Raw genomic sequence first — 23,651 nt, forward strand, 5'->3', positions numbered from 1 at the left:
ATAATGATACTCAAGTTAACGTTATCACTACCGTGGTGGTTGTATATAACAATAATGTAGCTCTGGTGTTGTCTAAATTGCGCAGTATGCTGTTTGGACCGGCGTCTATAACGATTTTTTATTTATATTATTGCCATTAACAATTACTATATGCTGGGTTTGTCTGCAGTTATCGGATCGTGGAGGTATATGGGAAATATTACTGTAGATTGAGAGAGCACGAGGTAACTTGTCCGGGGGATCTCACGTGTGAAACAGCCGGATTGCGAAGGTTAGAAAAGGATGGGAAGTATCTTGTCTCCTAAATGAGTCCTCTTTGGTTGTAGTCATGACACTGCAGACACTAGTTTTTCTTTAATACACCAGCGCCACTATTTGGACGAGTATCATCACTGCAACTCTAATGCGGGCAGTCAACGAAGATGTAGAAATAGTGGTGTCGTGTTACACTTAATTTCGAACGCTATGCACAAAACAACACATATATGCAAGTAAAACTATGCATATAAACGGCCACTGGTAAAGGAAAATCATGACACAATGTAAAATTTCTCTTTTGCCTCAAAGAGGGCTTATCAGTTTAGTCCTTTGCGGAGTTTGAGTTCAAAGAAAGATCCTTAAGCAGGTGGAGAACTTGAACCATTTCCATGGACTACACTTAAAGTCATATGTGTGAAAGATACCTGTACTTGCTTAGACATTTAAACACATGAACTACTTAAAAATTTAAATGGAAGCACTTCTTCTATTAACCTACAAATGGAGCTCGAGTAATGTACGGTGTAGAATGCTGGAACACATCTAGATAGCAAGTCATTTCAAATACAGGGTACAAAATGACATGGAAGAAAATAGCTTTGATTCAAAGAAACACACATTAATAACGTCATGATGTCCACGTACTTATGAATATTTTATTACAGATGAGCAACATAATATAACAGAATACCAAGTAACCCAAATGGCAACTGTATTATTTACAAGGACAACAAGATATAACGGGCTGCTGAAACTGTCGGTAATTACCCAGGGTGACCAGGACAAGTTGACTTTTGAACACATTATCAAATTAATGAAGAATGCCTGGATTGCTTTATTTAATTGCTTATTGTTTGGACAATATGGCTGATTTTGCAGTCCTTTGTCTAGTCAAACTGTCATTTAAATATTTAGGGCAACAGAATGGATCCAAACAAGTACATTTCTGGACTAATATTTAACAAGGTAGATGGTGACCTTCACTTTCTTTGCAGCAACTCGTTAATTGCTGCTTACTGATTGAATTAATGGCTGCTCATGCTGCTGCTGTGGAGAGAAGTCAAAGGGTAGATGGTTCTCAGAAAAGCCGTAAAGTTTCCGCAGGGCCACGCGAGCTGCCTCTTCCTCTGCTGCAAGAAGTGTCTCTCCTGGACCCTGAGCGAGGAGCTTCTTATCGCTGAATCCATACATAGGTGAAAAGATACAAAAAATAAATATAAACAGGCAAATAACACATAAGCAGTTAACTATGAAGTGTATTACAAATGATTTGCATATCCCTACAACCTCAAAGAGAATGTTGTTGATGATGTAACACAATCATTAGACCACATGGGCTCTGATTTATACCTTCATTTAGGAAAAAAGAATACTTACTTTGAATAACAGCAATCATTACAGCACACATACCTGTACAAGCCAACAAAGTAGAGGGGGAGGACGGTGCTGGCCCCAGCAGATCTGATGAGGCGGGGCTCCGGAAGAACTATTTTCCTCTTAGAAAGCTCCTCCATTAGTAGCCCCATGGGATTAACCACTGTCCACATATCAAACAAGTCCTTTCCTATCAGCTGAGAGACCAGGAAGTCCTGGGGGGAGAAGGGGAGGTGGAGGTGAGTGAGAAGAAAAATATTGTACTAAGTCATTTTGGGGGGTGGGGGGTAGTACAGACAATAGAGCCAAGTGAACAGACACATGAGAATTTTTTTAATGCAAGTGCAAATGTGCAGCAAGACTCTCACCCTGAGGAAAAATCCTGTTCGCTCTGCTCCACTGCTCTCCTGTAGAGCTCCGATCACTGCCATGAATGTAGAATGAAGCACATCATCAGGGACAGGGAATGCTGCACTCATGGTAAGATCTTCAATGCCAAGGTTTCTCGCCACATTGGTCACAACTGCCGAACTAGTGAGGTGCCCTACGATACTCTGCACCCCCTCACTTGGCAGGCTTGGGAAGCTGGCCCTGCACCAATCAGTCAGGAAGCTTTTGGTGAAATCTGCTCCCTTTGCACTCAGCTGAATATTATCTTCCAAAACAAGAGCAGTGAGCTCAGAGTCCACGCCCAAAGCCTTCCTCCTCTCTTGCTCCGCCTGCAGGTAACAGGGGTTAACAAAGGCTGCTTTCAGTAGCTGCAGGGAGAAGTTCTCGTGAAGGCGGGTGCTGAAAGCCTGTACTTCTGCATGGTAATCCCAGTTAGGATGTAGAGAGCTGAAATAAATTCAAACATGGAGTTAATTCAGTGCTTATTGTGCTTATTTCCTGGTCACCACCTTACAGAAGGGACATTTCAGTTGTCTTCCACAAATTCTGAGCTGTGGCTTTTGCATTTATGAAAATCATTGTTTACATTAAGTGTACATCTGTGTTTGAGCAGTGACCATAGCGGGTATGCACAGACATTCTTATTTATGATGAATTAGTACAGAAGACATTTGGACAAATAGCCAGCAAAGTTTCTACTGACTGATCTGGATTTTCAAGATTTTACTCAATGGCAAATGCAATGGCTTGTTTCTGTCACTAGACGCTGAAGTTAGGTTCCAATTCAGGGTTATAGGGAAGGTTAAGGGAAACATAAATATTGATATGTAGCAGCTGATTCTCCGTTTCTTTTTTAAAAAGGTATGAGACATCGTAGCAAAAGCCTTAATGCTGTTTAAACCTTTATTTTGCTTATGAAAACAGAAAAAAGGGCGATTTCATTGCCCTTCACCCCCCCACCCCCCCCCCCCCAAAAATCCCACTATATTTATAGGCCTACTTGTCAAATTTTAATAATAATAACAACAACAACAACAATAATAATAATAATGATAATAATAATCTAGTCCAGATTTGACCAGCCTAAGTACAGTGAGATTTTTTTATCTGGACCTGGTCTAATGTGGTCTGGATAGGGAAAAAGCAGTGGAATCGCCCTTTTTTCAGTTTTCGCAAATCTGCAACTGTGTTTTAATGAGTCTCTGGAGTCTCCTTGGTAATCGTGTCCAGGTTTGACAAGTCTAAATATAGTAGTTTTTCACTTTTTCACAAGTGGTGAAAAACCAGAGAATCAGCCGCTAAATACCAATATTAATGCTTCCATTAACTTCCCCCCTTAAACCCGAATCGGAAGCTAAATTCAGCGTCGTATGTTGATGTGAGAAGCTCATTTGGGAGAGAAGCGACCAGACTCACATCTTCTGTCTGTGCAGGTGATTTCTAGATATTCGCCTTGTTTCAGTGTAAAAAAAAAAAAAAGCTGTGAGAATGGTAACAACAGACGCTGCTAAACAGGTCTGTGTGAACAGTATATGTAATGTTACTACAGTGTTTTCTATATCAAGCTTACAAGACACAGTGACTTATATATCAAAAACATGAATGGCCTTGAGGTGCTCTCTAGAAAACTTGTGTTAGCTAGCGTTAGCCTCACCGTGGCTTCGGTGGCGGAGGTCCTTCAAGCTTTAACTTCTTTGCCATGAGGAATGTGTACGCTCTCATCCATCGCTTTTTCTCTCTAACCTGTGTGACCGTGATATTCCTGCAAACACGCTGGCAGTGAATCCCTAATGTTAGCGCACCACGATTTAGTATGTACCCCGACGCCATGTTGACTCACTGAGTGCAACAACTTAAACGGTCCGACGCGGAACAAGAAACAATATCCGGAACAAGCGTTACCATGGAAACAAACATAAGCGGTAACTAACGTTAGCAAAAGGAGCGAACTGCTGGCTGAAATTTACTGGACTGCTACAACTTACAAACTGCCATAAACATATACAAACCAAGTATAGGTTATTTCTTTTACTCCTAACGTTACTTGTTAATTTGTTTTTCATTTTTGGCCATGTCCTCTGCTGGATTCAGTGAAACAGTGGGAGATGAAGAGGTGACAGCAACTCAAATGGAAGTTGGAGACGCCGAAAGAACTTCTCCCAAAGGTGGCGTGGATGTCATAATACGGGAAGAAGCTCAAGAAAACACAGAAAATGACGAAAAACGGCAAAGCCCACCCCAAGAGAAAAGTGGAAAACAATCAGGGCCACGAATGACCAAGAAATTTTTGAAGGACCATTGTAAGCAGAACAAACTTTACATAACACCTTGCCTGAATGACACATTGTATCTGCATTTCAAAGGTTTCTCCACCATTGAGAACTTAGAGGAGTACACAGGACTGAAGTGTCTTTGGCTGGAAAGCAATGGGCTTAATCGCATTGAGAACCTGAATGCCCAAACTGATCTGCGTTGCTTGTTCCTCCAGCAGAACCTCATAGACAAGCTGGAAAACCTTGAAACTCTGCAAAAGCTCTGCACCCTGAATGTCTCCAACAACTACATACACACCATAGAGAATATATCCTGCCTTCCTGACCTGAGCACTCTGCAGATTGCCCATAACAAGCTGGAGACAGTTGAGGACATAAAGCACCTGAGTCAGTGTCTGTCCATCAGTGTGCTGGATATGTCTCACAACCTGTTAAATGACCCTGAGATTCTCTCTGTACTTGAGGCCATGCCAGAACTGCGAGTCCTAAATCTAATGGGAAATGAAGTGCTGAAAAAAATTCCCAACTACAGGAAAACCATGATTGTGCACCTCAAGCAGCTCACCTTCCTTGATGATCGCCCTGTATTCCCCAAAGACAGGGCATGCGCAGAGGCGTGGGCGCTTGGAGGGCTTGAAGAGGAGCGCAAAGAGAGGGAGCAATGGGAAACACGAGAGAGGAGGAAAATCCAGGACAGCTTGGATGCCATGGCAATGATTCGAAAGGAAGCCCAGGAGAGACGGCGCCTAAGAGAACTACTGGAGAAAGGTGAGCATAGTTTTGTACTTCTCTCCACTCACATGCACACAGATATGAATTTGCTGCTTTTAACAGCCTGATATGTTTCGTTAAAGGAGATGCTGAGGCTTTCACCACTCCAGAGACTCCATGTGAGGAACTGCAAGGAGAGAAAATCCAAGCTTTTGTGCAGGACACCCTGGACGCCCATGAGGAGTTCTTACAGAGTCAGACAATGCAGGGACCTGACAAACAGAAGCCAAGCAATGAACATGTAGAAGCAGAGCAGCTGGGTGAAGGGTCAGAGAGAGAGAGGTTAGATGAAGATGACAAACAGATAAAGCAATCTGTGAGGGAAGAGAATGAGACAATGAATCCAGAGCAGACAGCAAGACAGGAAGAAAGCACAGCAGGAGAGGTGTTAGAGAAAGAGCAAGTGGAAGATAACCAGCAACAAAACCAGTCATGTAGAATCCAGCTTGTGGACAATGAAGCAGAGAGAGCGCAGGCAAGCATGGTGGAGCTAAAGAGTGAGAAACACGAGAAGAAACAGAGTCCATCGGTCAGCGCAGTTCCTCCTGAAGCAGATGAGGTCATAAGAGCACATGGTCCTGGGCCACTGGTGACAGAACTAGGAGACGCAGAGCAGCTGGAAACCATTCACCTTCCACCACCTCGCTCACTGCTTATTGATGATCTGCCTGATCTGGATGATGTGGACACAGAAGACCTCACTGCAATGTTCTCGTCTCAGCAAGTGTTCAAACCGAAAATAGTGGTCATATCAGGAGGCAGCGATGAGGACGAGCCAACTGGGAATCAGGGCGAGAGCACCCCTTATTTTGGTCCAGACAAAAATTCACTGTTCTTCATGAGTGGCTGCAATAAATCATCTGCTAACAGTTCTTCATCATTGGTGTATCCAGAGCATGGGGACACCCTTGAGCCATTGATTTTTGAACCAGCGGGAGAGTTCAAAACAAATCAAATATCCTCTCCACCACGCTGCCTGATTGAAGAACTAGAATGAGAGCAGTTTTGTAAGATAAGCCTAGTCTCTCACCAGAGACAGCTTCAAATATACTACTACTTTATGCTGACGGCCAAAAGTCTGGCCAAGTCAGACCATAGAGGGCCCAATCAGGGCAAAGCTTTTCATTTTAAAAATTAATATTTAGCTGTTATTAACAAATACAGTAGTTTGAGTTCATTGTCTAGCATAGTTGTGTTTAAGAAGTTCATAACCATTTTCTTTATTTGGTGGTCAGTTGACTTGATCTGGTCAAGGTTTTCTTTTGGAAAAATCCTTTATATTAGGATAACACAAATGTTAATAACTAGATTATAAATATTTTTTAACAATAAAAATATAACTAAATAAAAACTGAAAAAGGAAAGTTCAGTTTCAGACAGCGTTAGGCTAATGTGTGAAAGATACAGTGTGTTCCCTCTTCACATAGCAGCAAGTTTATGGTGATATGTGTATTTCATTTAATGCATCAATAAAAATATAGGACAACAGTTCATATGTATGGTTTTACTAAACTTTATTACATTTCCTAGTTCTGTGTTCCACATATTACTCTGTCTGCATTCAATTTTCAACTTCAGTTACACCCCCACAATGCAGTTCCATTTTCTGTTTTGATAAACTAAGCTATACCGTATCTCTGAATGACTTCTTCCCAAAGCAACAAATATTTACAAGTCATGCTTAGCATCAAGCAAGAGGATTTGTAATAAAAACAAAACATGAGAAAACAGAACAGACATAATGAACAGAAGAGTAAAAAAATAAAACTGTGTATGTATTAAATAAATGAAATCACAAAAATCAGCCGTGTGCGACAGGTCTAGTGCACGTCAGGATCTTCGTCACACAGACTGAGTGCAGCGGGTAGCTATCATTTGACACATATAATAAGGTATAGTACGTTCTCCTGCCATGGCGTTGGCAGAAATAGAGACCCGGCTCTTAACGTCGCAACCACACCCAGGTGTTGACGAGCCAGAAAGCTACAGTGACTGAGTACAGGATCATCTCCCGCTTTGCTCGCTCCTTGTTCTCCTCCTCCAAAAGTTGGAGTCTTCGGTTCAGCTTGATGAGCTATAGGTAAGAAAAAAAAGAAAAAAAAAAAGTTTTCTCAGTCACAATGGTTCTGAGATCAGGTCTCGTACCACAAAATAGATACTGTGGATGTGAAAAACTGACCTGACGTCGGAGTGTTGCTGCATCAACCACAGTCATGTCATCAGGTCCCCCGTCCAGCGTGGCTTCATATGTTGATAGTGCAAGTCTTAAAATGAGAACAGTTATTTTTAAGAACAAAATAATTCACTTAGCAATTAACAGATTGTATAATTAACACACACATATATATATACACAGGGTGTGATTTGCTGGGGGGGATGGTGGGGATTTCCCCCCCTCTGGTCTATATATCCCTGCATCTGTTATCTGTATCTGAGTTATTTTTATCCCCAGTGGGGACAAAAATTTATTCCCCTCATAGTGATTCATGCTGCTTCACCCACAGACCATATAAGCCATCTAAAATAAAAATAGGCTATTTAAAAATAATCTAAGCAAAGCACTGCAAGAAATGGAAATGGACTTGACAATGAGATGACACCATGTCTAGGCTATGTGATGATGCAGAAAGTGGACCAGAGGTTGTCTCCTTTACTGCTTGGAGATTTGCAGAGATGTGGGTAAAAGAGGGGCGACACATCACGGATGACCACTCCACAGGAAAACATATAGAAGACAGAACTCTGTCATCAAAGTTTTCTTAGTCAGACAAGTAGGGATATACTGTAGCCTATTTATTTTTATGATGACAGCATGTTGTGCTATTGCATGTTGTGATTATTTTCAATTCAATATGGAAGTTTGTTGCGTGCTGTGCATAGAGCTGAGTTAAACAGTGGCTTGCAAGAATGACATTAAGTGTAATGTCATGTCTGGCTGAGTGGCTTTATCCACAGTACTGAAAGGAGCGTTTGGGGACTTAATTCTGGCATGTTAAATTAACATTTAACCTTTTGTTTTGTTTTATATGATCACATCTTCTACACATCCGGATGAGGAAAGGATAAGACATGAACTTGACATCACATCACTGAGAGTGAAAATATCACACTACTTGATGAATTAAATTTAAAAAATGGATTGAAATATTCCTGCAAATGCAGTGGTCAAGTTCAAATATTCTAATTGTTTTATTAAAGTTCATAATTATTCAAAAAATATTACTGTACCAGCTGCAAGCAATAGCCTAATATGCTTCATAGTCTATATAGGCCCAATGTGGTTCTGATTCATTTTCATGAATAAAAACGTTTCAAAAACATCCCCCCTCTGATTTTTTTCACAAATCACACTCTGTTTATATATATGTTTGTTTTTTTTTCCAAAACTAAATCCTATTTCTTGGCCTGAAATGAGAATGAGAGGTAGGAAAGGATGAAGAGAAGGAAAGAGGGATAGAATCAAGATTGAAGTGCCAGGTGAAGTTACCTGGATTCATGCAGGGGGTTGGAGCTCGAAGCCGACCCCCCTCTCAGTGATGGTTTGCTAAAGAGGTGGGGAAAGACGGGGTTGAGAAAAGGGAAAAATAAGAGAGATAGAACAACATACACATGGTACTGTGTTGCATACATGCACGGTACTCTGTTGCATACATGCACACGCAACTGACATATCCCTCGAATGCTATCTTTTATAAACATCCAATTTCCTTCCGAAACAGATCAAAAAAATACATTCCAGCTGCCAGATGTGGAGGAAGGTTTTGCAAATCAAACTTCTGAAGTGTGTCTGCTTTCACATCGTGCCTTCCTCAAGAAGATCAAACAGTCAAAGGTTTTAACAGTTGTGACACCATGAGGAAGGTGTAAGATGAAATATATGGGTATTTTAAAGTTCTTTATGCTCAGATATAAAACCTTAGAAATTAATTGATATGCTCCGCACACTCCATCAGTTTAATTTGCCATTGTTTAGTTTGTTATAGACTTTCTCCTGACCCATGGGCATTTGTGAAGTTGGATGCACCCTGGCGTCACTATTCTGCAGGGTTTAGTGAGTAAGTCAAAGGAAAAACATGCGGTCAGTGCTAATTCACTTCATCTGAGCCTATTTTTTATACAGCATCACTGCATCTTTGTTCTTCCTAAAAAAACAAAACAATTTTCAATCATTGGCTTCCAACAAACTCAGCAAAATCTAAATTTGGAGTGTTGGGCAAGTCCCTGTACAACTTACATTAGTCAGGCAATTCCCACCACCACTAAAGGACTACATGACACTGTCATTCAGTTCTTCAGTAGTTACTACAAAGCTGAAATGTATCTAGCAGTGATGCCTTGACCAAACCCACAGACTGGAAAGGTACACACGATAAACTTATAAACTTGGCTACATTTTACTTTGATTAATACATACTGTATAAATATTGTTACTGAGGTTAGAAATAGTCAGTTGGAAAATGGTCACATAATGCTTGAGTCTCCTACATGAACAGTCCCAAGCTTCTAACATCACTGAAGGCCTAACAACATTTCAGAAACACCGCATGAAACCCCCCTTTCCCTAAACACAGGGCACTGAAGTGCAGAAATCAAAGCACTGTAGATTCAGTGAGACTCTCCAAAGGTTAGGACAGCTGATGCAGTCTGTATTGTCCCTTCTGAACAATTTTTAGTGAGTCAAAGTTGTTCAAACTATAAAAAGATGACTTACTTCATCTTCATCTGACACACTGACCTGTAAAAAATATCCTGCTAGCTCTAAATCTCTGAACAATGTACAGAGCAGAAGTGCTATTTTCACAGCCCTAGCAAAATGGATGACTGGGAGGTCACCTGCGAGGGTTCTCATCCAAGACCTCAAGGACCTGCTGGTAAGCCCGACGTGTAGTGGACTGGATGAAAGATAAAACACCGCTAGCGTTGTACACGTTGTGTTCTTCTTCGGCCACGGTGAGAGGGGGGCAAGGGTGCACAGTGGATGAAGGGGACAGGGTCGCACTGCTCAGTGCCCACCATTAAGAGCAGCCAATTCAGAGAAAACAAGAGGAAAAAGACAAAAGAGGAAAGAGGGGAAGGAATGAGGAGAGGGAGAGAAATGAGGAAACGAAACTATCCTCAACTTTTCTGACTTTGTAAAAATCACAAATCGATTGAAAGTAAATGAAAGCAATGTTGCAACAACAGCTGGAGACTGAACCTGCCATCCAGTAACAGGGATTTACTAACATATAATGTACCCAACAAAAAACTAATGGAAAACGAAATGCAGACTACAGGCATGGGCGAACAAATGATTAAAATTTTGATTTGTGAAAAAAACAGTTAAGAAGTAAAGCCAATCCTGGTATGCTTGAAATCTGAACAGCTCTGTATGAAAAATGTAAAGCCTGCATCACAACTTCCCTTTAACGGTTCTCTATAGTGTTTTGTATTGTGTCTTACAGTGTTGTTGAGAGAGGGGGGAGGTCTTGAAGTGCAGTCATATAATAAATAACTATTTTTTTCCCTTTCTTTTCCAAACATCCTGCTATTAAATAGTATCTGCGATCAAATCAAGATTAGGGACTATATTAATAGTTTAAAATCATGGTGTTAATGGATTAGTGTCAGTGACAAAAACAGCTGGAATCTGCATTAATACTGAAAGCAGAAAAAATTCTTTCAACAAAACAGCTAACAAGCCAGTCACAACAGACAGCAAGCTAACACAGAGACACAGGGAAAGATGAAAATATAGAACCAGAAGAAGGATGCAACATGATACTGCATACAGGAGATAAGATGGATCTAGTACCACACTAACAATAGCACGTCCACGCCAATACTCACGTGGAATCATTGCGCATCAGCTGACTATTATGACGACCAGCTGCGTTCTCACTGGCTGAGCGTTCTCGGCGCAATCGTCCTTGGGGCCGCAACTACAAGAAATAGTGGCAACTTATTTATTCAGGCTATGGTTTCCTGTAAGGAAGTGATTCTGGTCAATGAGTGGATTTTATGTAGTGTCCTTAGTATGACATGATTTATTGCTTTTTCACTTACCACCTCCTCACTTTCTGGAGCTGCCCGTTGCTCCTCCTCCATGAAGTCTAGAGGTCTCTCACTGAGGGTGAGGACTCTGGGTGGAGTCTTCAGTGACAGGGTCTCTAGAGGTGTTGACTGGATTAAATCCAGGTCTCTGGGTCTGGTAAACTGAGGGTCACTACTGTCTCCTGGTAAAGGAAGGTGAGAATTGTAGTTTCATATGAGAGATTGATGCAATTTCTACTTCACTTAATTTCAAGCTGGAGTGCGGGACTTTTGTCTCCCCCCTCTGGCAGTGAGAGTAATTACAAAAACACTGTCAACGCGTGCTTACGTCATAGGCTCCGCCGTAACCTACTCTGTCACTAGTGTTGTGGCTGTAAAATGGTGGATAAATTGTTTTGAGTGTCACACAACCCCTGCAAAATGACTCGTTTCACTATCAGAATTTGATCCATTTGGGCTGATAACATTTTGAAAGTCTAGAAGAGCTGCATGATTAATTGATTTTATCCCCATTCAAGTTAGCAGGGAGCTAACCGGGAGTTAGCCAGCTAGGCCAGCGCGGGAATGTCAAACCTGACACCAGGTTAAAAACTTGGGTAGTTTGAAATACAGAGAGATTTATCTGGCGGTGATAGGCTTAGTTCAATTCAATCAGCATTGTGTGAACTTGTTTGGCAAACGCTTGAATGTAACGGACGTTCATTTATATGTAAAAGTTCCTCACTGCAGGTTTAAACAATATACCGTGATTTAATCGCTTAAGGTGAAACATGACTTATGAAAACTTTCATATTTTGTATAGTGAACCTTCATTTTTGTTTAATTGTAAATAATAAATAATTGAGATGATTCTAATGCTGATCAATAAATGGGCCTCTAGGGCAGCTTGGACAAAGTCCTGAGCCACTGACAGAAGGATATCTAGTATCAGTCAATGACTGTAAGAAAGCCACAGAATAGCTAAATTACAGTCAGCTGGCAGCCACCAATGACACGCAGAATTAGATGTTTGTTATAAAGGACTTTGAGCAACACAGAAAACAGAATATGAACAGAACATTTTACAGCATACCAACCTGCTATCACAATTCTCTCAGGGACCTGCATTATGACACTGTGGAGAAGCTCCTGTGACCCAAGACTAGGGTCCTCATGGGCTTGAGGGGCCACTTTGAGCATCTCAGGGATGCGCATCCTCTGGCTAATTCCCTCGGTGTACTCAAGTTCGTACTGGATACGGTTCATCTCCGCCATCTCTGCCGTGGGGGAGGGGAATGCTGCTCCGTTCATTTGACTGTGTAAAATTATTTGTTCAGCTCGTCAATAACACAGAAGTACAGCTGCAATGATTAGTCAATTAGTTGCAAACTATTAAATAAATCGCCAACTATTTTGATAATCTATTAATCGTTTTGAGTTTAAGGAAAAAATGTCCAAATTCTGATTCTAGCTTCTCAAATGTGAATATTTCCTGGTTTCTTTAGTCCTCTGTGATAGTAAAGTGAATATCTTTTGGTTGTGGAATGTTGTTTGAGATAAAAGAAGATATCTGAGGATGTCATATCGCACTTTGTGAAAAAGTGATCAACATTTTTCACCAACTTTTCAAGAACATGCCATTGTGAGAGATCCCTATTATAATAGTTTCACTTTCACTCTTGTTGACCTTATTATGCTGCATATCTCCAGGCACACTTTATTTAAAAGTAGCTACCAGACATGCATCATAAAATTTTCTTCTCAGATCTGATACTGACAGATAATGAGAATGACCTGGTGCAACCTTAGAGCTGTAGTCAGGGTAAGAGATGGGAAAAAACTCATGACACTATCATATGATGGTAACAGTGTCTCCTGACTTTGTAGAGGGACAAAAGGCAGACTATTAACTAGTTGGACAGCAATCCTGACTGTACTTGTTCATGCTAATATGAACGATGATGTTGGTACAACAGCTATAATACCTAACTAACATCTTCCGGTATTTACAGTTATTAGTAGCATTGTAGTTTTGTGTTTCAAGTGACCGCAAGGAGGTCTAACGTTAACTAAAACCCTAAAGTCAGTTGTGTTTAACACAAAGACTGTATAAACATCACTGCTAACTCAACAACACATTAGCTTAGCGCCATTTCAAGCTAGCGCGCTAGCTGCAGTTTCTTACCGTTTGGTTTGTTGTTGAGGTTAGCTAACGTTGGCTCTCCGCGGGCTAATGCTCTGAAGGATATGAAAACCTCTAAAATATTCTCCGTATGGAGGCAGTTAAGTATAAGTGTTACAGATGATGTAGCTGTCAGTCATCTCCCTGCGTTGATGTGAGAGAGGGACCACCTCTCTTACTCCTCTGTGTTGTCAATGCCAACTAATTTTAAGGGGGAAGTTCTCCCCCCCTCTGCTTCTTTAGTGTTTATTGGCGATTGGCAAACCAGCTTAGAGGCACATTACCGCCACCAACTGGACTGGAATATGGAACAAGCGATTATGCAGGAAATTTAAAAAGAACTGTAGATTTTTTTAGTTAAATCAGTTTCTTTTAAAAACTTAATAATGTCACAGTATATCTTGCCTGTTGTCTTTCTCAAGAGACCTTACAATGAAAAGTCATGTTTTTTCCCTTTGTTAGTGCCTGAAGAAGGTGATTTCTCTTGATATTGCATTTTCTACAATGAAGTAGTCCATGTTTGACTGTTTCTGGTTGGCTACAGTGTGTGTGCATTTTCCAGTTTGGTGCTTGCCTATTATGTATAATGAATGGTTGAGACCTGTGTGACCTATTCTCAGACGAGTGATGACGTTTTCTTCCCCTCGTTTCCAGCCCGCCATCCTCCTGGCACCAGCATGTCATTGTATATAATATAGATGTATTCCAGTTTCATTACCATCCCAATACTCCTGCCATACTGATTGTGCATGTGTCCGAATGAATGTCTTAACTTCAGCTTTGCTTAATGGAACTTGTAGGTCTTCATGCTTAATTCTGAGTGCTTCTTTGGTCAGAATATCCACCTGCTCATTTCCTTCCACACCAACATGAGCAGGAACCCAAATGAAGCACATAGATATACCCGTAATTTCCATCCTGTACATTATAAGGAATATTTTATTGACAGTATCTGTTCCAAATGACAATCTGCCAGATTTTATGCTTGTTAGTGCTTAAAAGCTGTCAGATGCAATAACGGTGTTATTTATTTCCATCTCCTCTATCCACCGCAGGGCCAATAATACTGCCAATAGCTCTGTGGTATATACTGACAAATGGTCTGATACCGTTTTCTTAATATATGACTCACTCACTGGGATATATACTGCTGCACCTTCACACCCTGTCTCAGGATCTTTGGAGCCATCTGTGAATATGAGTGTGAAAAATGCTGATCAAATTAGTTTTGGACTATGCGCCATACTGGAAGTTGCTCTGACTTGTCCTTCAATTCTTGCTGTATGTTGAGGTCTTTACTTGGCAAGGTGAATAATCAGGGAGTCAAGCAAGAAATTGAAACTGTGGGGCTGTACTGTAATTGATATAATCATATGTTTTCTGCCTTTGCATCACCAATCCACCCAAATCTTGAGTCTCATTATGTTCCCAGCAGTCTATTTAAACACTCTTGGCAGGATGTGTATCACATTGCCTCTGGAGATTAACCCAGTACGCCAGCATTAACTTCACTCTTCTGATCCATAAAGGTATTTCTCCCATTTCCACTTGTATCGCTGACACTGGAGATGTTGATTCTGCTGCTGACATGCAAGCTACCCACCCATAGTCAAAGACAGATCTCATGAGTGCCCAATATATATTTTGTAGCGATGCTCTACTTGCTTCTCTCTCCTGTCCTGACAAACAATGAGGTTTATTGATGACCTTTTTACATTTGTTCTTAACTTTATCCAAATGAACACTCCATGTGAGCTTTTCCCAAAGCAAACCTTAAGAAATCTAATTGCTTTTACTTGCCCAAGAGGTTTTTCATACAATTTTAAGGAGATGGATGCGATTTTAGGCCAACTTGAGAAACAAATTACTTGTGTTTTTGCTGCAGATGGTTTGTCTCCTCGTTTACTTGCCCATTTTCCCACTTCAACTATTACAGCTTGCATTTTCTTATTGACTTAAGATACATTGCGGCCTCTTATCCACAGAGCCCTTCTCATCCTTGTGCAAAGATTTTCCTCAAATTTGTTCAACCTGAGAGAAGATGTCATTGATCATTATGTTGAATGAGAACGGATTACATATACTACCTTGCAGAGTTCCATTTCCACTGTAAATACACTGGAGTATTCTGCACCTACTCTTACTTGTATTTTCCTGTCAAATAAAAAGTCCATAACCCAATTATACAGTATGCTCTACTGCCAATTCCCAATAACTTCAACTTAATACGCAGCCCTTCTTTCCAAAGCATATCATTTGCCTTTTCCACATAAAAGAAGACAGCTATCAGTACTTCCTTGTTCATCTCTGCTTTCCTGATTTTGATTTTAAGCACAATACAGAGTCCACTGTATTCTGACCCCTACAGAACCCACTTTGATAGGGAGACAAAAGAGCTTTACTTTCTAGGAAAAATGTTAATCTCTCTGTGACCATTTGTTCCATGATTTTACATAAACGGGAAGTTATGGCAATAGGACAGTAGCTAGAAGCATCTGAGGGGTCATTTCCTGGTTTTAGAACGGACACTGAAAGAAGTTGGCCAGTATCCCAAATTCTATTAAACTTAGCACCATGCCCAGTTTATTATCTGTCATGTGTACCAACATTTTATAACATACGCCATCTTCATCTCAAACACATGCTACTGCTACTGCAGTCATCCAACAATGATTGCTGCTGCTGCCTATAACTGGCTATTGAGCTGAGCTGCTTACACCTGCACACGCATTCCTAGTGTGTGTGAATGGTCATGTGACATGCGTTTTCAGGTGTGTTAATATGGACAGAGATTACTTTTGAAACGGTGCTAAAAGGCTTGTGTGGATTGAGATATTAGTCATAGACATATTAGTGTGGACATAGTCTAGAATACAATCCTGGAGTTTTCAAACTAAAATGGGGTCAGCAGCGTTTTCACTTTCCATTTTATGGATTTGAAAATTCCAGGGTGGTGTGGACGTTAGGCATAAACGTAGCAAAAGTTATGTGTTTTTAAAATGAAAACATATTAGTGTGGATGTAGCCATAGACTGAGTGTGTGACAAAGAAAATTGTTTTTGTGTGTGAGGGAAAATGTGTTCATTTTAGCGTTTGAGTCACTTTTCAAAAGTTGTAAAAGGTTCCAAATAAATGTTAAAAGTATCTAAAGTTGTTACTAGGTACTTTAAAAAAAAAAAAAAAAAGTTGCCGCGGTACAGAACAAAGCATGCCAGACTTGTTATCTGGACTGCACACGCTTGAGGAAAACAGCTAAGAAATGCTAGCAGTTTTCAGAAGACCTTTCTCCTGCATTTTTTTCAGTCAAGAGTTTGACATTCTCATGGTCCAAGCATGCACAAGTGTTCCTGTTTGGTACTTTTGGCTGTGTTATAAAGAAAGGACAATATTGAACAAACTGTCTGTCAGACAGCCTGTGGGAATTTTGCATTTCAGAATTATACTGCAGAATGAGTTCAGTCAAGGGTTTAACTAACACACACTCCTGTTGTTTGTTTTTGTTTTTTTGTGACTGTATCCTTTCTTCCTGGCAATAAGCGACTGTTCTCATCTCAGCAGAAGACAACAACTCTCTTTTCTTTGGATGGCCAATTTCTTTGCAATCCTTGATCTGTTCCCTTCAGTTGTAGAATTTGCCTTCTGCATCTTTGTGTGCACTTTCATAATTTTTCAAATGCACTTTTGGCAGTTTCCATTTCTCTTTTCATTTTGTGCATTTTACTGCACAACTTTGTTTTCTCTCTTCTCTTGCTTTCTTTCTTCTCTACTGCTCGCTACTCTCTGTGGCGTTGAGAATGCTCTCGGTTGCTGTACATCTACACTGACAATATTCTCTCTATCAATGTTGGAAGGGTTAGGTTGAAGCTCTCGTGGGAGTTCTATGGGAGTTGTATCCATTGACTCAGGTATGAAATTGCCTCACTTTTTCCTTGTCTGTTCTGGACAGTTGGCTGATGGGAGATTCACAATTTTCCCTCTCTCTTCCTCCTCTGATAACTATAAAACATGAGAACTAATAAACTTGCATATTCCCATTTAAAGATCTGAAAGGTCTGACTATTGTAAAAAAAAGTAATAACTGCAAAATAAACTGTTATCCAGACTTGCATTATAGTTTATCAAGATGTATTACCTCTCTTTTCTTTTTGCAAGATATGCTTGTCTTGCAGCCCTATGCAGCATACTAAGTTCAATGAATGCAACTTTAAGTAAACCTCAATACATGATCGAACACTGTACATAATGGCTAAATGGTGGAGAAAAAATAAACTACAGCTAACCAGCCAGAAAATGAAGATGAAGAAAGTTATAAAGACATATTACTTTACTCATCAGGAGAACCCGAACCTGAGATCCTGTGTACAACCAAATAGATGCTGTTAATGGAGACCTGACTTCACCACCACCTTGGCTGTCCTATTCACATTTACTATATGTTCACAGTTGAATATCAGGAGAAAACAACATCGCTGGAGTCTGTTCAAAAGGTACTGCTCATCAATGTTTTTACATCACATCCTATTTCCTTTATATTCTTTTAACTTGCATTTTCCCTGTGATGGCTAAGATTGCTATTAAGATGTATTTAAAAGTTTGTTACAATAGGTAATTAAAATCTTGTTAAGTGTAACCTATTCTACAAAAGCTTACCTCTATGTTTTACAGTCTTTAAAAGACATCATAGCTTGGCTATGAAGCTGTCATTCAGATTGCTGAAGAACACGAAGCAGCAGTGGAGGATTAAAGTGAAGTTGCCCGGCTCTTGACCTGCAAGGATCCAAAGCCTTTTGGCCCAGCAGACTTGTGATGCAAAGCAGACTCATCTGGGCTTTTGGACTCTTTACAGACAAGTACACAAACACCATTTTGAAGACACCTGCCTACCCTGGTGACTTGACATCTCCCACAGTTAAACATCCATGTTTAGATAACCTGAATGTTTTGTTTCAAGGAAATTATAGTGTCTGCGTCAGTATGGCGTCAGTATTTTTTCATGAGGATTTGTTTGTGGCTACAAATTTAAACAAGCTTTTTAGGGGTCCAAGAAGCGAAGCCACTGGAACCCTATTGTATTTGTTTAGTATTATTTTTAGTATTATTTTAAAAACATTATGATTATGATTATGATTATGATTATGATTATGATTATGATTATTATTATTATTATCATTATTACACCCTAAAATATCTGGGTATGGTTATACTGGGTAAGATATGGATATACTGCTTGGATCAAGTTTATATAGGTTATCTTTATGGTTGGATGTACAAGGTGGCCAATATAATATAATTTAATTTCTTTAGTATCTAACCTATCAAATTTCAATAATACAATGTAATATAGCCTACTCTTAATTACTGTTACTATTACTATATATACTATACAATATTAGTATACGATGTATCATATGCAATACTGCTTGCTGCCTGTGTATAATATCTATTTTTATTTTTATTATTTTTATTTTCATGTCTCATATTTTAGGCTATATAGGCCTCGTGGATGCTCATAATGTACATATTATTCAGGTTTTGTAGGGTTACTTACCAACTACCTAAAAAGTACAAAAACAATTATGCATCTGTTTTTGTTTTCCATAAGTTTTCCTTAATTTCCTTAAGTTGGATCAATTGAATAATTAAATGCAATAAAATCATGTATTTGCCTATTCTCGATGTCATTTTGGTACATATTGGGCTGCGTTATAGGCTTCTTAAAGGTGTTTCTAATATTTATAGAATGCTTAATCCACTCCCATTTTCATACACAAAGGGATCAGAATTTCTCAATACATTTCAAATAAAACTTCCAGTGCGAATTTCCACTTAAACAACTATAAGCCTACATTTTGTCGCATTTTATATTTATCCCGGACATGATAAAAGCATGACTGGCCGTGTTGAAATAGTCGCCCACATGTCCAGGTCAGTGTCGCTGGGGGTTTTGGGAGCTGGCCCCTCAGTGACTGTGGGTGGTGCATTTACCCGAAGCCATTCAAGAGCTGCGATTGACATGAGACAAGTCGACCCTCATCTGCCCACCCAGTAAACGGGAAATCACGTCTGGATCAGTGGAAATAGCACTGCAAGACAAACAGCCAACTTTTGAGTCATGTCTTAAAACGGACTTCCATTCATGTCAGGATGCTCTTCATTTGATGGACACAGAGGCTGCGCCGACTGACTACTTCTCTCCGCGTCCTAACTGGCAGAAATTATGTCCCCAGATATTTTCATTTTGTGTGTGATATCATTCAGCACTATGCACATCGCATCATCTTTGGAGCTGCAACTTGGCATGTAAGTAAAGTTTTGGAATTTAGATCGTCTCCCTTGTTTTTTTTTTTTTTTTTGTTTTTTTTTAAATACATTCGAGTTTATTAATGAATCGGATGAAGGAGAAAGTTTTACGTTTACATGTTTTAACACAAGACTGAAGCAAAGTACTATGATTTTTAAGGCATAGTCTAAGTTTTATAAACAACTGTACTTTTGTCTGTGTCATTTTAATAGTTTATTGTTCACTCTGCCTAATGCCCACTAGGAGTCGCTCTTTCAGGTCCCCTATGAGTTAAGATGTGTGTTTTATAGCAGCTCTTGCTCCTGCAAAGCCTCCAGTGGAATGTGATTTTATTGTATACTACTGGACCAGAGGTTTCCGAATATAAATAGAGGGTACTGTACACGATTGAAGGAATCGTTTTCATTACCGGAGAAGCCGAGTACTTCCTCTAATTAACTTCAGGCTTTTCAGTATTGAAGCCAGATGGTTCTTGAAGGAGGACACCTCTGGTTAGTTTACCTGCACTGACAACACAACGGTATGCAGGCTATTTATGATGGAGTGCTGCTCAGTAAAAAACACTGTGCTGTTTAATGAATATGTACACAAAAGTGCATACATGCACATGAACAAACAAACAATTATGGAGAACAAAAAACTTAATTTCCTGTGGAATTTAATTGGTTGTTTATTGAGAGTTGTAGCCAGTGTCTGGAGCCATGGATGGTTTTTTTTTTCCTGCACCTTAATCAAGCATATTGCACCATGCAGGAAGCTGTATAAGCTAGTTGTTTGACAAAGAACGTGTGTGATGAGCTCATGCAACAGAACATGTGTAGAACATGTGGAAGATCATGTCTGTTAAAAATGCATACATCTCTCAGCTCTGCAGCAGACCTCGACCACCATGGGCAGCTCATAGTCTCTCAGATATCTCCTACTAAAACATGACACATGCAGCATAAAGTACTCACAGGCTGGTTTTGGAAAGCATAATATATAATCCTTCTTTTTGAGTGTATCACAAATTCTAACCCTAAAGCAGTATTTTTGATTACATCTGTCCATCTCCACCTCCATTTTGTGTGCACAGGCCAAATGTTTGTGCTGACCAGGAGATGTCCATGTTGGGGGCCCCTCAGCCGTGTGTCCAGGCTTTTACTCGCATGGTTAAGGTGTGGAAGCAGGGCTGCACAAGCCACAGATGGTGTATGGGCTACGAGAGGAGGTGAGAGCAGCTGCTCTTTTGCAATGCACAGACACTTGACTATCCATGTTATTTTCATGAATAACCTCATAATATGTTTAATCCTATAATGCAACAACCATAAAATCCCACCTGTAACAGAGCTTCTCTTCCTCAGGACAGCGTACTTCACAACCTACAGGCAGGTGTACAGCATGGATTTGCGCACAGTCTATAAGTGCTGCCCTGGCTGGACACAGAAGGGTGAAGAGCCAGGCTGTTTGTATAGTGAGTATTAGCATTTCAGTATTAGATAGGGCTAGTTTTGATAATGATATGAGGCTGCTTTATATATCAATTTGATATTTCAGACAACATTTAAATAATCAACATCCTTATATGTGGTATCCGCAGGGGTGTGTAGTGCCAATACATGTTTCAATGGAGGGAAATGTGCAGAGAGTGGAGACCTTATATGCCAGTGTCCAGAGGGCTTCAAAGGGCCAAGATGCCAGTATGGTGAGTTTTCATTCCCATCTGATGAGCATTCACCATGGGTAAAATAAACTTGGTCATGTGTACTTGCATCTTCTACTAATCCATTCCTTGAATTATCCACTTTTTTTTTACAGCAGTCAGCTAAGTGTATAGCTTTGGGAGTCTGTGAACTGACCTACATGTTGTTAAAGCTTTTAATGGGCCCAGTTCAGACCTTATGCTTTCACTTTACAAAAGCAGTATGAGCCTGTAGGGTGGCTGTGATTGGATGAGGCTGCTCTGTGGGGGTCTCTGGGTAGTTAAAGGTAGAAGAAGTGCTCTGTGGGAGGAATGGTTTCCCGTGAAGGTTGCGGAAGCTGAGCTTCCAATTAGTAAAAACTGTATGTTAATGTGAGTATCTGCAGTTTTGATATTCGTAAAGCTAAGCTGGGTGCTAGAGCAAATTTTGTCACATATTACAATATTTCAGTCTGCTTAAGGTTGAAGTGTAGTTCTGTTTATCTAATCTGTTTTTTTCTAAATGTGCCTGAAAGATTAATAGCTTTAGAAAAATAAAACTAAAAGGAAAATGTATCTGTTGAAGAATTGGAAGACATCTCTGAAGGCAGGAAAAACAGGACAGTTCAGAATCTAATGGAGATCACTATACCCGTGCAACTAAATAGTCTTGTTGGAGTACAGGGAACCTGGGTTTAAACGGTAAACACATAAGCGTGTATCTGATTTACCCTTTAGTCTCTGTCTTGTTACCATCGCCATCTGTTCTTTCTACTGTCCTGTGATTTACATTACGTCAACACACAAACAGGAGGATGCATGTTAGTATTTTGAAAGAGTCCCGCAGAGACAGAATGGTGAACAGAGGATATTTGGTTCCTACCCCCCACATGCTCACAAACACACACACACACACACACACACATACTGCTTGGACTTTCCCGTTTGATTCCTTTCATTTTCCCTGGAGGAGGGGCCTGATTTCCAGAGGTTTTTAAACAGTCCTTCCTCTTGCTAAGACATTTCACAGGAATGTGTCGTTGTTTGTTAGAGGTAGCTCTCCCGCGCGTTTGTTTTGACATGGCCTATTTGGTTTTCACACCTCAGAGTGACAGATTGGGAACAGAAGACATTAGATCTAAACAAATTTCCTCCTATACATTTCTCTTTCTCTCGTTCACATCCTTTGCTTCAATCCTCCTCAGTGAAAACGTTTAATAACAACTCTTCTGTTGTTATTCAACGTTTTTCCTTCTCTCATCTCTCGAGACAGATTTATCCTCTCTCTTCTGCCAAAGTCATTATACAAGGAGAGAGTCAGCCAAGCTCCTGTGTTCAGCCAGTTTCCTTCACTGTACCTCTGCTTGGTGCAAAGGCCTATACTGTACCAATAATCAAAATCTTGTATGAGTAATGGAACCTGTCATATTTAATTTGAAGGTTTTAACTGCTAAAACAGCGACAGGAATAAACAAAGCTTTAGGTAAATTTGGAAAACTCATCCATCAAGTGCTGAAAGTGTAAATGTGAAAATTATCCCCAGTAGATAGTTTGTTCCAGGGCTTTCTGCTAACACACACACGTTGAACGATTATTTGCCACTAAGCATTGTCTCCAAAGTGAGAAGATCGTAACAACTTGTAGCAACTCATAAGTTAAATGATAAATCATTTAAACAAGTTTTGGATAAGTGACAGACAAACATATGGCATTTTTTTTCACCTCAAACACAGTTCCAAAACAAATCTGGCTGCATCAGCATATTAAAGGGAACATTCTGATTTTCTGTTATTTTTATACTGTTATACTGTCGAATGTCTATCTTAAACATGGTCAAAAGGCCAAAACTTGAGTTGAACAGTTGAATCAGCCTGCTCTGAACGTTCCGCTTGCAATGTTACCAATACTTCCTCCTCATGATGATGTCAGATTGTTCATGCATGTCCACAAACGGCCGTCAATTCCATAGCCTTTGTTGCTAAGGTTTTTCACATGTCCACTCACATATTTCAGATTGGATTTGGGCTCAAAAATGTACGGATGCATTTGAGAAATTGACGTTTTGAGTAAAGAATGAGAAAAGAAGTGAAATTCTGCTACTATAGTTTGTTTAGTAGCCTCCGGAACCACTCATCAGGAGGGGGGCCTTAAAGAGACAGGAGCTAAAACGGCCTGTTTCAGACAGAGGCTGAACTGATGGGCTGCATAAAGAGCCAGTATAAGGTAAATTCGGATTTTTTTTAACTGTAAATCATGGAAAGACATTCCAGTAGAGCCCCAGAATAAAAAACTATAGACCTGGAAATGTGCATGATACATCTTCTTTAAAAATGTTTTAATTTTTCTATTTGACAAACTTACATAGAATTTAAATATTACACCCCTTTGATGCTAAATGTGCAGGCTTAATACTTTGGATAATGCTAG

The 23,651-nt window shown here is 39.9% G+C and overlaps 4 protein-coding genes across 10 annotated transcripts in view; 2 read left to right on the forward strand and 2 right to left on the reverse strand.

Annotated features, from left to right (window-relative positions):
• Window positions 1-889: 889 nt before the first annotated feature.
• On the reverse strand, window positions 890-3,905 carry mrpl44 (mitochondrial ribosomal protein L44). The gene is made up of 4 exons (XM_044353939.1): window positions 3,677-3,905; window positions 2,001-2,469; window positions 1,669-1,847; window positions 890-1,435 (listed from the first exon to the last, which is right to left on the reverse strand). The coding sequence occupies exons 1-4, from the start codon at window positions 3,850-3,852 to the stop codon at window positions 1,261-1,263; spliced, it is 999 nt and encodes a 332-aa protein (XP_044209874.1). The 5' UTR covers window positions 3,853-3,905; the 3' UTR covers window positions 890-1,260.
• Window positions 3,296-6,559, forward strand: dnaaf1 (dynein axonemal assembly factor 1). Of its 2 annotated transcripts, XM_044353937.1 has the most exons (3): window positions 3,296-3,455; window positions 4,114-5,063; window positions 5,150-6,559. In XM_044353937.1, the coding sequence occupies exons 2-3, from the start codon at window positions 4,151-4,153 to the stop codon at window positions 6,061-6,063; spliced, it is 1,827 nt and encodes a 608-aa protein (XP_044209872.1). In that variant the 5' UTR covers window positions 3,296-3,455; window positions 4,114-4,150; the 3' UTR covers window positions 6,064-6,559. The 2 variants fall into 2 exon arrangements, with proteins under 2 accessions (XP_044209872.1, XP_044209871.1); XM_044353936.1 differs by lacking the exon at window positions 3,296-3,455 and having other exon boundaries at window positions 3,951-5,063.
• A 2-nt stretch (window positions 6,560-6,561) lies between these two features.
• mffa (mitochondrial fission factor a) lies at window positions 6,562-13,495 on the reverse strand. Of its 3 annotated transcripts, XM_044353940.1 has the most exons (8): window positions 13,264-13,495; window positions 12,176-12,393; window positions 11,112-11,281; window positions 10,896-10,987; window positions 9,900-10,064; window positions 8,554-8,610; window positions 7,246-7,330; window positions 6,562-7,140 (listed from the first exon to the last, which is right to left on the reverse strand). In XM_044353940.1, the coding sequence occupies exons 2-8, from the start codon at window positions 12,387-12,389 to the stop codon at window positions 7,009-7,011; spliced, it is 915 nt and encodes a 304-aa protein (XP_044209875.1). In that variant the 5' UTR covers window positions 12,390-12,393; window positions 13,264-13,495; the 3' UTR covers window positions 6,562-7,008. The 3 variants fall into 3 exon arrangements, with proteins under 3 accessions (XP_044209875.1, XP_044209876.1, XP_044209877.1); XM_044353941.1 differs by lacking the exon at window positions 9,900-10,064 and having other exon boundaries at window positions 13,264-13,492; XM_044353942.1 differs by lacking the exons at window positions 8,554-8,610; window positions 9,900-10,064 and having other exon boundaries at window positions 13,264-13,490.
• Window positions 13,496-19,166: 5,671 nt separating this feature from the next.
• megf6 (multiple EGF like domains 6) overlaps window positions 19,167-23,651 on the forward strand; it is a 61,711-nt gene continuing 57,226 nt past the window's right edge. For 2 of the 4 annotated variants that reach the window (XM_044355003.1, XM_044355006.1), the window contains exons 1-4: window positions 19,167-19,560; window positions 20,637-20,771; window positions 20,908-21,017; window positions 21,144-21,248. In XM_044355003.1, coding sequence (XP_044210938.1) covers window positions 19,478-19,560; window positions 20,637-20,771; window positions 20,908-21,017; window positions 21,144-21,248 — 433 coding nt within the window. In that variant the 5' untranslated portion in view covers window positions 19,167-19,477. Of the gene's footprint in view, window positions 19,561-19,841; window positions 20,082-20,636; window positions 20,772-20,907; window positions 21,018-21,143; window positions 21,249-23,651 lie in introns of those variants that run through there. The other 2 variants (XM_044355005.1, XM_044355004.1) reach the window with 2 other exon arrangements.

This window comes from Thunnus albacares, chromosome 6 (assembly GCF_914725855.1).
Source record: "Thunnus albacares chromosome 6, fThuAlb1.1, whole genome shotgun sequence".
NCBI lineage: Eukaryota > Metazoa > Chordata > Actinopteri > Scombriformes > Scombridae > Thunnus > Thunnus albacares.

Bases quoted from the DNA above. Each gene is read 5' to 3' on its own strand.
- mrpl44 (XM_044353939.1), bottom strand. From the start codon at position 3,852: ATGGCGTCGGGGTACATACTAAATCGTGGTGCGCTAACATTAGGGATT. The intron at 1,848-2,000 runs GTGAGAGTCTTG...TTCTCCCCCCAG, and splicing joins GAACAGGATTTTTCCTCAGG to GACTTCCTGGTCTCTCAGCT. The intron at 1,436-1,668 runs GTATGTGTGCTG...GTATGGATTCAG, and splicing joins TACTTTGTTGGCTTGTACAG to CGATAAGAAGCTCCTCGCTC.
- dnaaf1 (XM_044353936.1), top strand. From the start codon at position 4,094: ATGTCCTCTGCTGGATTCAGTGAAACAGTGGGAGATGAAGAGGTGACA. The intron at 5,064-5,149 runs GTGAGCATAGTT...GTTTCGTTAAAG, and splicing joins AAGAGAACTACTGGAGAAAG to GAGATGCTGAGGCTTTCACC.
- mffa (XM_044353940.1), bottom strand. From the start codon at position 12,389: ATGAACGGAGCAGCATTCCCCTCCCCCACGGCAGAGATGGCGGAGATG. The intron at 10,065-10,895 runs GTGAGTATTGGC...GGCACTGAGCAG, and splicing joins CTGATGCGCAATGATTCCAC to TGCGACCCTGTCCCCTTCAT. The intron at 7,141-7,245 runs GTCAGTTTTTCA...TCTTACCTATAG, and splicing joins CAGCAACACTCCGACGTCAG to CTCATCAAGCTGAACCGAAG.